The sequence below is a fragment of the Macrobrachium rosenbergii genome, chromosome 7 (assembly GCF_040412425.1).
Source record: "Macrobrachium rosenbergii isolate ZJJX-2024 chromosome 7, ASM4041242v1, whole genome shotgun sequence".
Lineage (NCBI taxonomy): Eukaryota > Metazoa > Arthropoda > Malacostraca > Decapoda > Palaemonidae > Macrobrachium > Macrobrachium rosenbergii.
The window spans coordinates 19225939-19242500 of record NC_089747.1 but is presented as its reverse complement, the minus strand read 5'-3'; the positions used below and the strand labels follow the sequence as shown (position 1 = coordinate 19242500).

The following is a 16562-nucleotide window of genomic DNA, read 5'->3' as shown; positions in this document are numbered from 1 at the left end:
CAGACGGTGACATTATACCTGATGAAAAATGATTCCGCTGAGAAACAAAGAGGGAGAGGCGGAAAGACGACGACATTATATCCAATCAAAAGTGATTGCGCTGAGAGAGAGAGAGAGAGAGAGAGAGAGAGAGAGAGAGAGAGAGTTTGCCGTGTACTTCATAACTTCACCATTTATTAAACGCTGATTGATTTGACATTTGGAATGACAAACTTTCCGACAAATCTCCGAGACAAGTTTGGCATTTAATATGAGAACTTTTCTGTTCGCCCTTCAGATTTCTATAGAAAATTTAGAGCCTTTAATAGTCATAACGATCTGCAAAAGTTTGTTCATCTAATTTTAAGTAACTTGACGTAGTTCCTCTCTCTCTCTCTCTCTCTCGTTGGATTATGTGATTGAAAGGTACGTCAGAATTAGTGCGCTCGTTTTAGCTAGCTCATTCTCGTATCCGTAATCTTTGCATCTTTCTCTCGTCTCTCCTTTCCTTCTCTTTCTCGGTAATGCGAAGCAACAATAACTAAAGCTGATTCTCTCTAATATCCGACGATATGTTTTTGCGTTCTCGCTCCCTTTATCTTTCTCAAATTTTCCTTCGGGGTATAGAAGGTCAGTCACTATATACACACAAACGATATCAATCTATTATTTTAAAGGTACTGTACTTCCAGGTAGCCAGAAATCTAATACTTTTTCGCACCTCAGGGAAGACGAGTATGCGGTATAAGTGATATATAAATTATATACATGGTTTAATTTGTGAATATGAAAAGAAACTAACTATAAATGTAAATAGTTATTTATATACACACACACATATATATTCACTGATACCGTGTATTATCAAAGACTCCAGAAAGTGTTTGCTTTCCGGGTTTCTGGTGGCGTAGTATTTCTGGATTGAGGTGCTATCCCCATGCCCATGCCCTTCTTCACCCTGTTTACACAGGAGCTCGCTGGCACACCTGCTATATTATAGGTCCACACAGGATCCAGAAAAGAACTCAATAGAGGATACTGTCTGCCTTTCGTTGCAGGATACATGCGGAAGGAGAGAGTCTTTGCTCCTGGTCACACGTTCGTATATTTGGTTTGCGGGGCCTTGTGTGCAAGTGCAATAACTGTTTCTTGCAATTTCGCTCATCAGCGACCAATAAACTCCACGATCACTACTGTCAACTGACCACCAGGTACATAATCATTCCTTAGATCAATGGGGCACAAAATCTTTTGTCAGGAAACTGGTCTTCAGTATTTTTCTTCCCCACCGAATTCGGAACTCTCGCAAGACTACGGGTACCACAGACACATTGTTTAAAAAATTATATAATATATATATGTATATATAGTGTGTATATATACATATATGTATATATAATACATACACACACATGTGTGTGTTAGTTTTTCATTAGCACTTGGCATCTTTATATTTTCAAATACTAAGCCACAAAGAACCCGTTCATATCGGATTCACGTGACCTTTAGGTATAACTTTCGCCCGTAAAGAATTTTATATGATAAGTATATTTATCTGTTAAACACACACACACATGCATGTATATGATATGTGTGTATGTATATGATATGTGCACAGGCATATTAACAATATAATATAATATAATATATATATATGTATATATATTATATATATATATATATATATATATATATATATATATATATATATATATATATATATATATATATATATATATGTATATATACAGAATGTAGGTATGTATTGTGTATAACATTTGTTGCTGAGGCTGAATGTCACTAACAATTACAGTAAAATCAGCATCGCCCCATAAACATCTCGAGTGAATTTGGAAGCGTCTCATTGTATTCAACAGGGGGACACTTATGGCCAACCTCTTATATTCTGAGACACTATTGTTCCCTCTTCGCGTGACATCACGTAACGTCAACAGCCACTGAAAATTTCCTGAGACATATCAAGTAAAGAAGCTGTCTAATTAAACAAAGGAAGGGTTCTCAGCGAATATTCTCAGCGAATATGTGGACTTCTGAAGCCTACACGCAGGAAGGCTTCGTTTCGATATAGCGCTAATAATAATAATAATAATAATAATAATAATAATAATAATAATAATAATAATAATAATAATAATAATAATAATAAAAATCCAGGAATATCATGAAAGCATCTTTGTCACAAATGAACTAAGAGATTAAATGAATTAGGATAAGAAATTAATTTATTCTTCTCATATACAATGCAAATCTTTAAAAAGCACCGAGAAATAGTTAAATAAAAAGACAGAATTTATGTAGAAAATTTTACAAAATAATTAATTGAATTTAGTTAAATAATTTTTACATTACCCGTGCAACTGTCCCCACTTATTATGCTCATCCCGTTCTGATAGACAACACAACAGAAATAAACATTACTGGCTTGCACACGAGCTTTGATGTTCTACCCATGAACAGCTCTGAATTTGGTAGGTTAAGCAAAATAGTGAGACAGCCGATTTTCTTTTTGAACAGAAACGGAGATGAGCGTATTCAGACAACTCTAAAACCAACAGGCTCAGGCCTTGCGGGTCATAGGTTTCCGCACAAAATCTTAGGTTTCCTTAGCTGAAAATCTTGAACTGAAAAACGTTTACATCACACTCATTTGCTACTTCAAGAAGTTTTGTAAGAAAAAAATGAATACGATGTTGGTCCTACTGTTGGTAATTCTCCAAAAAAAAATGTCTAGGTATGTCCACCCAAGTCATCACACTGAAATTAATAGCTCTTGAACTTTGATTTCATGGTAAGGTGTAATTTTTTCCGTCAAAATCCAGCATGCCTCTTTGGGAAATAAGGGGAGAAAGGTATTTGTTGCGGAATTTCATTGCCTCAGGTAAGTAGCTTTCACAGTGGCCACGACGCTGATTCTGGTTGACTGAAACTGGAAGTGGGTGGCGAGATGGAAACATAAAAATATCAGTAAGACTTCACTGAAACGGGTGTGTGCTGTGATTTATCGACACAGTGACAGCAGTGTTACATAAAATAAACAACAAAATGTGAATCATAGTAATGTCATATCTGTGCAAAATTCTGAGTTCATACTACGGCAATGGTAGTGGCACTGGATCCTCAACCAAAAGGTTATCAGTTTCCCCAAAATATCTGAGTTTCCTTATAATTTTTTTTGTTAACCAATGAAATAACATACTGTGTAGCCTGATTTGCTGTCACGGAGCCCTGACAATGTAGCAAAGAGTATGGAAAAATTTCCCTTTGGAAAATCTTTTCCATTTTATGTAATAAGTACATAACACGTATTGTACATTTTTTAAGTCGTAATTTGCTTGTATGGACCTTTTTTTTGTGGTAAAATTTGTTTTATGGTTTTTGTTATTAAGATCAATAAAATGTGGCGTGTAAATTAGAACATTTCAGATTTTAAACCTTTATTTGTTTTCCTTTATACGTTACAAAGCAAAATGACCTAAAAATTGTTTCCATATTCCCAAGTTTCGACTTCACTTAAGAACAAGTGAATACTCCTTGAACACTCGTTTCAGAAGTTGAACTGTTCATCAACGTTCTTGGGAAAAGTAGTATTCTTCGAGTATTCTGCCAGTCTTCTTCCAACACTCAACCGTGAAAGTCTTCAAGCTCTCAACAGATAGCCAGTCTTCTTCACTGAGCTCTCGACAGAGGAGCAGTATTCTCAAAATTTTCAACGTGGACAAAGTGTATTTCAGCGGAACTTTGGCAATTCTTGCCAAGCTTACTTTTATTGTTGGATAGATGAAGACTCCTCAAGAAATGAACCTTTAGAAGGTTTGCCGGTTGGAATCATGCCTCTCTTACCATCTTGGAGTAGCAGGATCGTGAATTTGTCATCTTTCACCAAGACAGCATTTCGTCTATGCCACATGGGAAAAGTTACCAGGTGGGTCGGTTTTGTTGGTGTAACGTCTCACGCCCATGTAGCCTCCCATTATTTTCCTTCACGAAAATAGGCCTTCTCGCTACCCATTAAAATAATAAATCCTTTGCATTGTCTAGAAATAATTTAATTTTATTATTCTTAATGACAAAACTATGTTGTTCAATGGTTCTCTCTTTTTGTTTTTCTTTTGAGTAAGAGTAAGAGCCTACTTCTATTTTCTAACCTCATATTTAAGTCATTAACAACTGTTTACCTTTTGATTATAGACGCATTGGAGGTGTTAAATTAGGAAAGATTAGCAAATGGGATTACATCCTACTTCCTGATAGGCCAATAGGTCTCTGGAAGTTGCTCGTTTGCAAGTCGTCAGAATCTATCGACAGCAGCCATCATAAATTGCCATTTGAGTAATTCGTAAAGTGCTATTCTCTTTACTCTTAAATTTTAATGGTGGGGCAAGTTTTATTGTAAATAAATTATTAGATAAACTCTGATTTTTATTTAATCTCTAATGGTTATTTAAAATTTTAAGTCTTCCCTATAAATTTCAACACAAAGAGTGTAGGCTGTGTGTATCATCAGGATGACAAGCATCCCCGAAAAAGTTAACATTCCAGGCTTCCATACTAACGCTGCAGTGATTGTGTATATCCAGTTTTGCTGGGGCCTTAAGGAATGTAAGACTTCAATGGCTGCATACGTCATGACTCAATGCATAACAGAATGTTAATTTTGAAAAATCACAAAAAAAAGCTTTGAGTTCAAGAAGTGAAGAAAGTTCACACTCACCTGAACCAAGTAATCTTGGGGTATGGGTTCCCCTGCGCTTTGCAATTCAAAGTGGCAGGGTCGCCCTTCGCCACGACAAGAGATTCTGGGTGCTCGATGATTCTCGGTACTCCATATCCTCCTGGAATAAAGGGAAAAAATTTTTTGAATAAATTACGAATTTCTCATTTCATTTGGGAGTTAGAATTAACGATAACTGCTGATTACAATCAGCGGATTATAAAATACTACTGAATTTCTCAATATTACATATACTCATAACCTGTACACAATTTCAGAACACAACAGCATTCATATATATCTTTACTAATATCTGTTCCAATGAAATCATAATTCTTTTGAATAATACATGGTTCTTAAAATGATTTGCAATGCATATATATTACTGAAATCCCATTCAATGCAGTATTTGAAACTAAAACTATCAAGTAGCTGAGAGAATCCATCCTAATCATAGCCAAAACTTGAAAACGAGAGAGCACACACACATGAATGTTATATATATATATATATATATATATATATATATATATATATATATATATATATATGTGTGTGTGTGTGTGTGTGTGTGTGTGTGTGTGTGTGTGTGTATGTGTGTAAATAAGGTAATGCCACGAACGAAAGAGAAACGACGGAGTAGTGCTAAGCCTTTCGACTTACTTTTTTTTTTAATATCCCTCGTGGCATTGCCTTTATTTATATATTCATCACGTTCCATATTTTCGTGATTCAGTTATACATATATATATGTGTGAGTGTGTGTGTGTGTGTGTGTGTGTGTGTGTGTACGCGCGCGTGCGCGTGTTTACGTGAGCGTATGCGGATGCTGTCACAATTTGAAGCACAAAAAGCCGATATTCCAGCATTATTTTCCATCAGTGACGATTCAAACGCCGCTTTTTGTCAGTGGCCATTAAGGTATGAATTTATCTGCAGTTGTTTCTATCCTCGAAAAAAACTATTTATAAAAAAAAATTGTGACAGAAAAAGGGGGATTTCCGGTTCAAGTGAATTCGAAATCTGATGTTACCATATCTGTAAATCATTAGTAACAATGGACTGCCCAACAGGGTAAATATTAATTAGCGCTCTCGCATTCAGTGATTCGCCCCTTTCACATCGATACCATAGGTCACAGCAGGTAATGTAATAGCTTTCATTTTATTTACTGCTGATGAATATCAAATGTCGGAATTACCTATGCATTTTGGTGAACAACAGAGAAAAAGTGTTTTAATAAGCGAATGTTTTCGCTGATTACAAATCTTTGGGGGTCTAGCGTGCAGTTACAAAATACATATTTACATATACTGATATCTCGGATAAGGGTTGGTGGTGGTTGGTTTAAATTAAGCCAGCATTATGGCAACACAGGCCTCGCCCTAGGGCAGCCCTTAAGTGTGGCATGACTAAGGAGAGGTCCTTGCGTGGACCTCCGGAATCTGCCCTACCAACAAAGAAGGTTTGGTTAAGGACAGTCTATTCATGAACAGGAATAAAGTCTGGAAATTTCACTAAACCTTTTCATTTTATTATTTATATAAATAGTGAAATTAACAGATTCAGTTCTAATATTATTTATATACAGACTATTTACAGTAAATACAGACTATATAAAAGCAAGCAATTCCTGGAAAAGGAGAGCAAAATAATATTACTCGTCTTATATAAACAACATGTAACAAGTTCACTATCCCAAGATTTGGAAATAAAACTTTTCCTTATCATTTTTCCTAAGGACGTCCTCTCTAGGTTTCGGCCAATAATTGCTCTTCTTTGGGCGAGTCGGTAGAGCTGTGGCCTAGCACTCGCTAGGCCCGAGTTCGAGTCTCCGGCCGGCTGATGAAGAGTTAGAGGAATTTATTTCTAGTGATAGAAATTCATTTCTCGCTATAATGTGGTTCGGATTCACAATAAGCTGTAGGTCCCGTTGCTAAGTAACCAGTTGGTCCTTAGCCACGTAAAATAAGTCTAATCCTTCGGGCCAGCCCTAGGAGAGCTGTTAATCAGCTCAGTGGTCTGGTAAAACTAAGGTATACTTAACTTTTTTTCGGCCAATAATTAAAGATACAAAATTCAGCCAATTTTCGCTTTAAACACTTATACATTTGTCTCAGACGAGACATTTTTCTTCATAATATACATATTTACTTAGGCTTACAATTATTTTCATTCTCTAAAATGACTGAAGGGCATGCATTAGATAAAAATGTATGAATGATGCGTTATTTAACTACACTGATCTAGAACAAAGTAATGTGATAGACAAAAATCAATTCTACTGGATCATCTTATTAGCGTCCATTACCGAATCCTGAGTTAGTCTTGCCGGTAACTGAAAAACACACTTTTCTTCGGTTCTGACTCCTTAGTCAGTATTTAGTGAAACTAAAACAATGTTGATGATGAACATGATTTAGATCTCATAAAAAAACTTGCTTCCGGAGGGTATGAATGCATAAAAAAAATGAATTTTTAATGAAAGTTTCAATGATACCTTTCACAGATTGTTTACACACACACACATATACAGTATATATACATATATACATATATATATATATATATATATATATATATATATATATATATATATATATATATATATATATATATATATATAAACCAGGAAGATGAAGCAACGATTGTTAATTTGGACAGTGTAAGTGGACTTGGTTAATTCCTATGGGTACATGGAAGTGAATATAAGTGGAGAGTAACAAAACAGGTGAGTTACAGAACAGGGATGTAACGAAGTTACCAGTGCATGAGTATGTACAGAAATGATTAAGAGGAGACTTACAGTTTCTATGGAAAAGAAGGCTGGAATGTATGAATATTACTGAGCCAACTCTCATGTATGGAAGCGAAATGTGGATGTTAAATTTTCAATGAAAGGAAAAAGACTGAGATGGTTTATTTGTGATTTAGAGTGATGCACGATGAACAGAAAAAGTATGATATTTGGAGATTTGTAGAAAATGTGGTAAAAAAAAGGATGGACCAGTGTTTTCAGATGGTTTGGACATTTGGAAAGAATGGAGAACGATAAGCTGGTGAACTCAATGTAACTTGGAAGCCACTCCCTCTTGCATGAAACTGAATTTATACACAAACACACACACACACACACACACACACACACACACACACATATATATATATATATATATATAATGTCGTAATAATAATGTTTTTGTTGTTTTGTTTTTCTTTCGAACACCTCATTTTCTGTACTTGTGTCGTACTGACAGGTTGGCTCCATACCCTTAGTCACTTTTATATATTTATTTTCTTAATGTGATTTTAAATTTTAGCGTTTTAAAATAAAAATATAAATATTTCAAATATATTTTTTTACTTGTCTTTTACATATTCTATTTGTTTTAATTAATTTCTCAGTGTTCTTCCAGTTCCTCGGTGTCCCTTGTGTAAAATTTCCCTTTTAAGTCGACTGTCGTTTTTGTTTTGACTTTGCCTTTGTATATTTTTTCTGTAATTTTTATTGTCAATGCTTTTTGTTTTTTAATTCTAGAACCCCTGATGATGTAATCATCGATTATGAAACGTTGGGAATAAACATGTAATCAAATGACTATTCAGAGCATTCCCGTCCGCCTTCCCGTTTGATGTCCGTATCCAAGGGATTCCTGTCCCTTGCTCATTGGTATGTATGTATGTATGTATATGTATATATATATATATATATATATATATATATATATATATATATACATATATATACACACACATATATTATTATATTCAACGATATACCGTTCCCCTAACAGGTCAGGGGAAGGAACTCTCCGAAAGGTGAAAACAAGGTCAGACACTACCACATTTATCCTCTGACTGATGAATCCCAAATACACCCCAGTGGAAAAACTTCCACGCCATCAGTCATTTCTTATACTCACTTCAGAAAGCTCACAGCTGGTCAACCACTTAAACGCACTGTACCACTCACCTCTTATCATGCAAGCGTTCTTGTGATTCTGAATGTTAAAGCCCTTACATTCCAGTACAGCTAATAGTCCATCTAACCACCACCTTTTCTACATCCCTCACATTATTTCTACCAGGGCTACCGAATTATGCACCTTTTACCAAACTTTGGCCCTATGCGTTGTCAAACAACCTCAAACACGCTAAGCCATCTTTCACCCATGTTATTTTACAACAGCTTTATATCTCTTTGAACCCTTCATAACTAAAATTTCATTGCCAGAACTTCTACCTATACCAGTTCATTCGCATTCAACAGAGAGAGAGAGAGAGAGAGGGGGGACATTCTATTAGGTCGAGAATGCTGAATGCCGTATGAAACCTCCAGTAAAAAATCTTGTCACTGACTATAAAGTCATACGTCAATCAGGATAATCTCGCATTAAACACCGAAAGGTGTTAAATGCGAGTGCGCAATAATATAGTGTATTGACGTCATAAGTGAGGCTATGAGGCCATGGAAGTGACAAACATAACGTTGCCTGGTGATGCTGAAAACTATTTGTCGGCCCTCAGATCTTAACAACTACTGAGGCTAGAGGGCTGCAAATTAGTATGTTGATCATCCACCCTCCAATCATCAAAACATACCAAATTGCAGCCCTCTAGCCTCAGTAGTTTTTATTTGATTAAAGGTTAAAGTTAGCCACAGTCGTGCGTCTGGCAACGATATACGACAGACCACCAACGGGTCGTGGGTAAAGTTTCATGGGATGCGGCTCATACAACATTATAGCCTACCGAGACCACAGAAAGATAGATCTATTTTCGGTGGCTTTGATTATACGCTGTAACGGCTGTACGTAATACTTGATTGCGCCGAAGAAACTTTGGCGAACTTTTTACTTGTTTGGGGGTGTAATTGGTAACCATGCAGCGTTTATGAAATTACCTGTAAATACAATTGGTGTACAGTGCAAGACTGAATGTTAAGAGTAGAAAAACGGTATATTACATGCCTAATAATAATTTTAATGTAATCATATTTTTAATATGATCTCTAAAATTAAGCCAAAATCAGTAAGCATCAAAATAACAGAAGACATAAGCGGTTCTGTACCAACTTTTCAGGAAGGTTAAAAGCAAACATAAAAGCACCTTTGAAACGAAATTTTAATTATTCTTTAAACAGAACATTAACAGAATAAAAAATATAAATATGACACAGGAACGCTAAAGTGCAAGGACGCCTGACTCTCTTTCTCACAGAGACGCGAGGTAAAATTGGCACCAAACTTCGCAACTCGTCGTTTTCATTCTTTTTCTATTTCTTTTCTTTTTCTTTTTAATTACTTTAAAACTTGGAACGGAAGCGGAGGAGAGAATCCTCTTTCATTAACTTTTTCCTTCAGAGATGCGGGATGTTTTTTCATTGCTAAAAGATTTTCTCTGACAACACAACGCATCCACGTGGAAAAAGACGAGAAGGAAGTGCAAAAGACAGAACATAAAAATAAGTTCATGAGATAAAAGGAATACGAAGAGACAGAGAAATATAATTTGCAAAAGAATAAGAGGAAAGCAATAAAGACTAACCTTCTAAGGTTGCAGAAAATAAGTCTCTGCCTTCTTTCAACCTCAAATAAAATGGATAAAGAGGAATAAAAAAAAAAAAAAAAAAGAAAACAAAAACTCGACCCTCTAATGATAAATTACCATGGCGGTAAAGAACCTCAATCGCCTTAACTGGGAGGCGGTAAAAAATGAGAAAATAAAGAGGCTTCCGAAAGAAAATACTTTATCGCATGAGGAAAATGATGAATGCGTAATTAATATTTTCTTAATTATAACGCTCATTAAGATAATTAGAATCCCTCCTGATTGAAAGACTCCGGGTATAAAATACTTTTATTATGAATTAATAAACCATTAGGTACCTAATCTAGACTCGCGAATGATTAAGTTACCCACGACGGGGCACAATCATTAGCCAACGTGGAATTTTTTTCAGTAGAATGGAAAGAAAATTTCAGTATTTTACTTTCAACTGGAGGCAAAGCACAAAAAAAAAAAAAAAAAATACATAATTTGCAAGTGGGTCTGCCCCACACGTTTATCATTTGCTGTATTTCCTGCCACGTCGGGCAATACATAGGGCATAAAGTCATCATATGACAGATATACTGAATAAAAAGGCATCGTCATAAGTTAGAATTTTTAGTAAACATTGCAAATTAAAGTCTATGTTTATCTGCTGAAGGAAAAATGCCTTTTTCATATGAATGCTTTTTTTCAGTTTCCTTGACAACTGGAAATCCAAAAGCCCTTTTGATCTTTGTTTACGAGTTGACGACGTAGGCAGGGAACGTTCATTCAAAACTAAAAACACCCTAAATAAACAGAGATCATTGAGTAACAGGGAAATTTTTAAACAAGTGCAAAACATACTTTAGACCAGAGAGCTTAAGCAACACTGGGGCTGGCTAGTTCATGAATAGGTGACCACTAGTGAACATAAAAAGGTCGTTCGCTCAGACGCGCCATCTATACGTACAAGGGGGCGTTGGGTATCTTGTTAACAAGGCTGGTCCCTGTTTGAAAACAGAAGGGTGACATCTTAACCCAACCACTCACGGTTAAGAATAGAATATAAAATTTTGTCCAAAGGCCAAGCGCTGGGACCTATGAGGTCATTCAGCACTGAAAGGGAAATTGACAGTAAGAAGGCTTGAAAGGTGTAACAGGAGGAAAACATCGCAGTTGCACTAGGAAACAATTGTTAGTGAGGGTGGAAAGTCAGATGGAAGAAAGGGAATATGAACGGAGGTAACAGTAGTAGGAATGAAAGAGGTAGTAGCTAGGGGCCGAAGGGACGCTGCAAAGAACCTTAAGTAATGCCTACAGTGCACCACGTGGTGCACTGATCTGATGGCACTATCGGCCCCCTCCTCCGCCTACGGGGCACTTACGGTAAAAAAATGACGAATTCCAGATCCTTGGAGGAAAATTGATCTTATACATCCCGTTCGTTTACCATCGATTCAGTATATAATAAAAATGAACAATAAACAAATTGATAAGGGTTGGAACTTAAAAGGTGTCTATAAAAGAAAAAGAAAACTCACATCAGACATACTAACTGCTATTTGCTTACTGACCTAAAAGGTTATTTAAAACGAACGGTCTGACAAGAAGAAATGACAGATTCTAGTAAATTCAGTCCTTTCAGATTACTACACCCAGCCCGGGACTAATAAATATTGACACAAATCACAGATCGCGGATCTTTCTTTAATGATATGTAAATCGGATGACGAGCCTCCTTAAACATCATTAACGTTGGATAAATACTTGAAGTCATTCTTGTACTCACACACGAAAATAGTAAGGAGAGAAATAAGATTTCGGGTAACGAAAGGGACACATTCCCAGTTCTCTTCCAAAGGCTTTATATATGTTTATATATATAAACACATTTAGAAAGAGACGCTGCTTCTGAAACAATGCCAAAAGTACAATATGTGATTGTTAAATTTGGATGTATCAACAATACTGTATTAGTTCATTTCACGGATTTTCGTACATGATTTGCCCAGAGTAGTTATACCTTAGATCATTACAATCCAACTTAATGGAGGCTGCTCTCTCTCTCTCTCTCTCTCTCTCTCTCTCTCTCTCTCTCTCTCTCTCTCTCTCTCTCTAGGATAACGCGTTTCTCTCTCTCTCTCAAGGTCTCTTGGGGGTATATCGAAACAACTTTCTTAATTGGTTGTATCTGAAGGTCGTTGGTACTGCCATCATGCCTGGCGTTGTCCGCACTTCCTCTCAAGGGAAAAGGTAACACTACGAATCCTCCCCAAACAAATCAAGACCAACAAAATGACATCCTTTTGCCATACAGTTCCCTCTTCCAATTTATATTCTTGACACATTTCGTTTAATTACTTGAACGAGGATGGAATAAAAATAGGTGCAACTGACAGTGTTGTTCAAGTAAACAATGACAAGGATAGTAAACCTCTTAATGTAATTGAGATTACTGGTTATATAAGCTGACTCCGTTTGAATATATATAAGTGAGATTAAGATTAGTAGCGCAAACAATGACAGGGAGGTAAATCTCCTTGGTATATCTGAGACTTCTACTTAAGTCTAACTTCACAAAGATAGATTATAGATAAGTGCAACTGAGATTAATGGTTATGTGAACAATGGTGCCTAATCGATGGCAAAATTGTCAAAATGGAAATGACTATATGAACAAAGAATTTCGTAAAAATAAGACTGTATTTCTCATCTGCTATATTTTTCATCTTCCATCCTGTAAATGGTAATAACATATGAATTTTTCATGACTCATGATCATCAGGCATATTCCCAGCAGGATAAAATATCAAAGGAAACCCTTTTCAGATATATGATATCTCCTCACAGTAGCAATGTCTAAGACCTGTTCAGGGTAAACTTCACATAAGTTCACTTTTTTATAAAAGTCACTAGAAATGTTCATGGGATCGCAAGACTTTGTAGAATTACATAAAAGATTACATAAATAGTCAAAAAATACCTGAATAAACATAATTCACTTTTTATAAAAGTCACTAGAAATGTCCATGGGACCGCAAGACTTTTGTGAATGACATAAAAGTTTACATAAATAATCAAATAAGTACCTAAATAAACAAACAAATAAATGAACGTACAGAGCTCGATAATCAATACATGTAACATCCACGTTTGTCTATCTTGAGATCGACGTCCGTCTAACCGCAGAAACAGAAACAAACCGGAAAACGATGAATCAATGAAGAGGCCTCTCTACCCATCTGCATATAAGCAAGGAGAAGATAGGCTGTAGATGGGCTACTTTCGAGAGGGGAACAAGAATGTGAAAGGCAGTGGGACACATACTCTCCTCATTCCTTGGACCTCCATCCCTTTTCCAGGTCCTCGTTCTTCACCGTCCCCTCTTCCGACTCCTTATTCTTTTGCCTCCCTCCTTATCGTTCCTCTCCCTCCCTCCTCTTTACTTTACAGAGGAGGCATCGTGCATCTGATAGGAGGCAAAGGAAAGGCATCTTTGATCTCTACAGATACAATAAAGGAATAAAAAAAAAAAAAAGGTGGGGGCAACTCGTAACTGGGAGTTACCTTTCGTCTTTCTGGCATTTATTTCCCTCGGAACCTGAAGTTCATCTTTTTGTTTTAACGATTTTACAAAGTTGTAAAATAAAAACAACAAATCATATTTCTTCAAAACTTTTTTTTTAAGCTAGTTTCGACTCAACGCAAAGGCTTGAACTGATCAACGAGAATAATTGGCCATTATTACTGAACGCATTCTTATAGGACAAGCTAAAGACCATTAGGTTGCTATGCACTCTCTAACGGACCAGAAAGATACAACAAAAGAATCAATAAGCGAGCAAGAACTACTTTTTACATACAGAGTTACTACACTATCTTAAATAGAGCTGAAGCTTCTGGTCTTAGTAAGGACCTCAAGGTGATTCCTTCTTGGTTTACCTTTATCTCCATCGATAATGGAAAGTGAATAGGTTTTCGGCAGTTCTCAGTACCATTTTCTTGTATCTTACAAAAAATGCAAGTTTGTGTTGCTTTTTTAGTTTTTGTGGAGATTTTTACAGCAAAATATATTTCGAATCCATGAAATTATCTAAATAAACACGAAGGACGTTCAGTGCCTGTTTATACATATATACATACAACATATATATATATATATATATATATATATATATATATATATAATATATATATTGTACGTATGTATATAAAAAAGCAGGTTCAACTGGAAACCGGACTAATTTACAAACACCATTTACCAATCTTGCTACATAGCAACATTTGGCTTCTAAAAAATTTTATGGAAACAAGAGCGCTCTAATCTGCGCAGAAGGGAAAACAAATTATAGGCAAATGGGTCGAGTTACATCAACTAGAGACATCTTTATTTTTCAGGTTGTGCTGGAATGTATATTTGGGAGTTCTAGTCTTCCAAACCAACCAGGTAGCTCAAAGTAGATCAGTGCAGACGTAACTCAACATCAAATGAGCTATTTAAGAAGCTACAGTAACATTGACAGTATACTGCCATGTTCTTATAACCACTGATAAATGAGGTCATGAAATCTGAAAATTCACAAGAACAAAAGTTCTTATCAGTATCATGAGAAAGATTAAATGTTTCTCCTTTCAAATTGCAGTACTTGACAGTGTTCTTTGAATTTAACATTTCCTTGTGAAATATCAGCAAAGCTATTTACCAGAAAAGGTAACTGATCAAGTCCCGTATTTCCACTGCTACTTAATTATTCAACACTTTCTCAAACCCGTTTGAAAATCATTGAATCTAACTTTTCCATATCAGTCGTAAGGTTTTCACAGGGCCATATTGGTTTTAGTATGGAAAATGTTCTATCTTATTTTATGTTTGGTCACCTCCATGAGGGACTCTGATTACTCATTTACCATAATTTTCATTATTGTTTTAAGAGTCTGATATTAGGTTCTGCTATCCAACTTACCGATCATAACAGTGAGTGCAGTGAGTGCACCTAAAGTAAACATGCCATTAAACATATGTAATTTTAACGTATACATCACATTTAGGCTGAAAATAAGTCAGTGATGTATAATCTTTTAAATTAGAAATAAATTTTTGTATTTAAAATTACTATCTCAGAGTTTCATTTGTTGACCCACCAGTAATTTTGATTTGAATTACATATATCTCAAGTGGAGAACGAACCTTTGGCAAATGTTGAATGATCATTTGAAGCATTGGTTACAACTACCAGTAAGTTGTTGACTATATTCAGCCTGTTTGTAATGTGCGCCAGTTACCGAAGTGTGTCTATGACATGCTTTTACTGCTGTGTGGATGCACTCTTACTAAATGCTTCTCCAGATGCCGCAGTCCTTCATTTTTTTATCCTTTATAAATCCCTACACCGTTTGTTACTTACACTTGACCTTAAATAGCTTCATTTAAACTCCTCAGGATGAGGATGCTATGATTTAGCAAGTTCATTTCTTACAAGAACGCTTCAGGCTGTTCATTTTCGCATACTACTAACATTCTTTTAATTTTCCTTATTGAAATATAATTCGCATCTTCTTCTGTAACTGTTTTGGGTGTTAAAGCAAGCAGTGTCCTAGCTGCTAGAACTGCTTCTAAAAATCATGAAAAACTTCTTACCTAGTAAGCGCTGATGTTACAAGGGTCCTAAACTTCTGTCTGAAATACTGCCGTTGCATTTCAAAGTTTTGCATTTGCTACCTTGTTGACTCATCAGTCAAAGAACCTTCGTTTACTCAAAGACTGCGCCCTCTCCTGTTCTCTATATCAGCTTTCATTGTTCACTGTTCCGTTGAGCTGAAGGAGAATGTCCACCTCTCAAAATTCCAAGTATCATCCGTAAAGCAATTACATCCTATATTTTCTCTAGAGATCACCAGCCGTTTGCTCATTCCAATGAATTTCTTACCTTACAGCCAATATTTGGAGTTCATTTCCTTCCCAGGATCATATATATATATATATATATATATATATATATATATATATATATATATATATATATATATATATATAATTATATATATAATATAAATTTACATATTTATACATACATGTATATATATTTATGTATATAAAGTATATATATATATATATATATATATATATATATATATATATATATATATATATATATATATATATATATATATCTCATATTATATAAATCTCATGGAAAAGAGCATCCTGAGGGTAATAATCTTCCAATTATCAGAAAGTCTTTTAGGATGAGACTACTGGCACATATGACCTTATATTCACCCAGCTGCAACCACCAAAACTGACTGACTACGGATA

General features: G+C 35.4%; 1 protein-coding gene across 1 annotated transcript in view; it reads right to left on the bottom strand.

The window, feature by feature from the left end:
• LOC136840213 (protein sax-3-like) overlaps window positions 1-16562 on the bottom strand; it is a 679674-nt gene that overhangs the window by 234255 nt on the left and 428857 nt on the right. The window contains exon 2 of the mRNA XM_067106754.1: window positions 4712-4832. Coding sequence (XP_066962855.1) covers window positions 4712-4832 — 121 coding nt within the window. The remainder of the gene's footprint in view (window positions 1-4711; window positions 4833-16562) is intronic.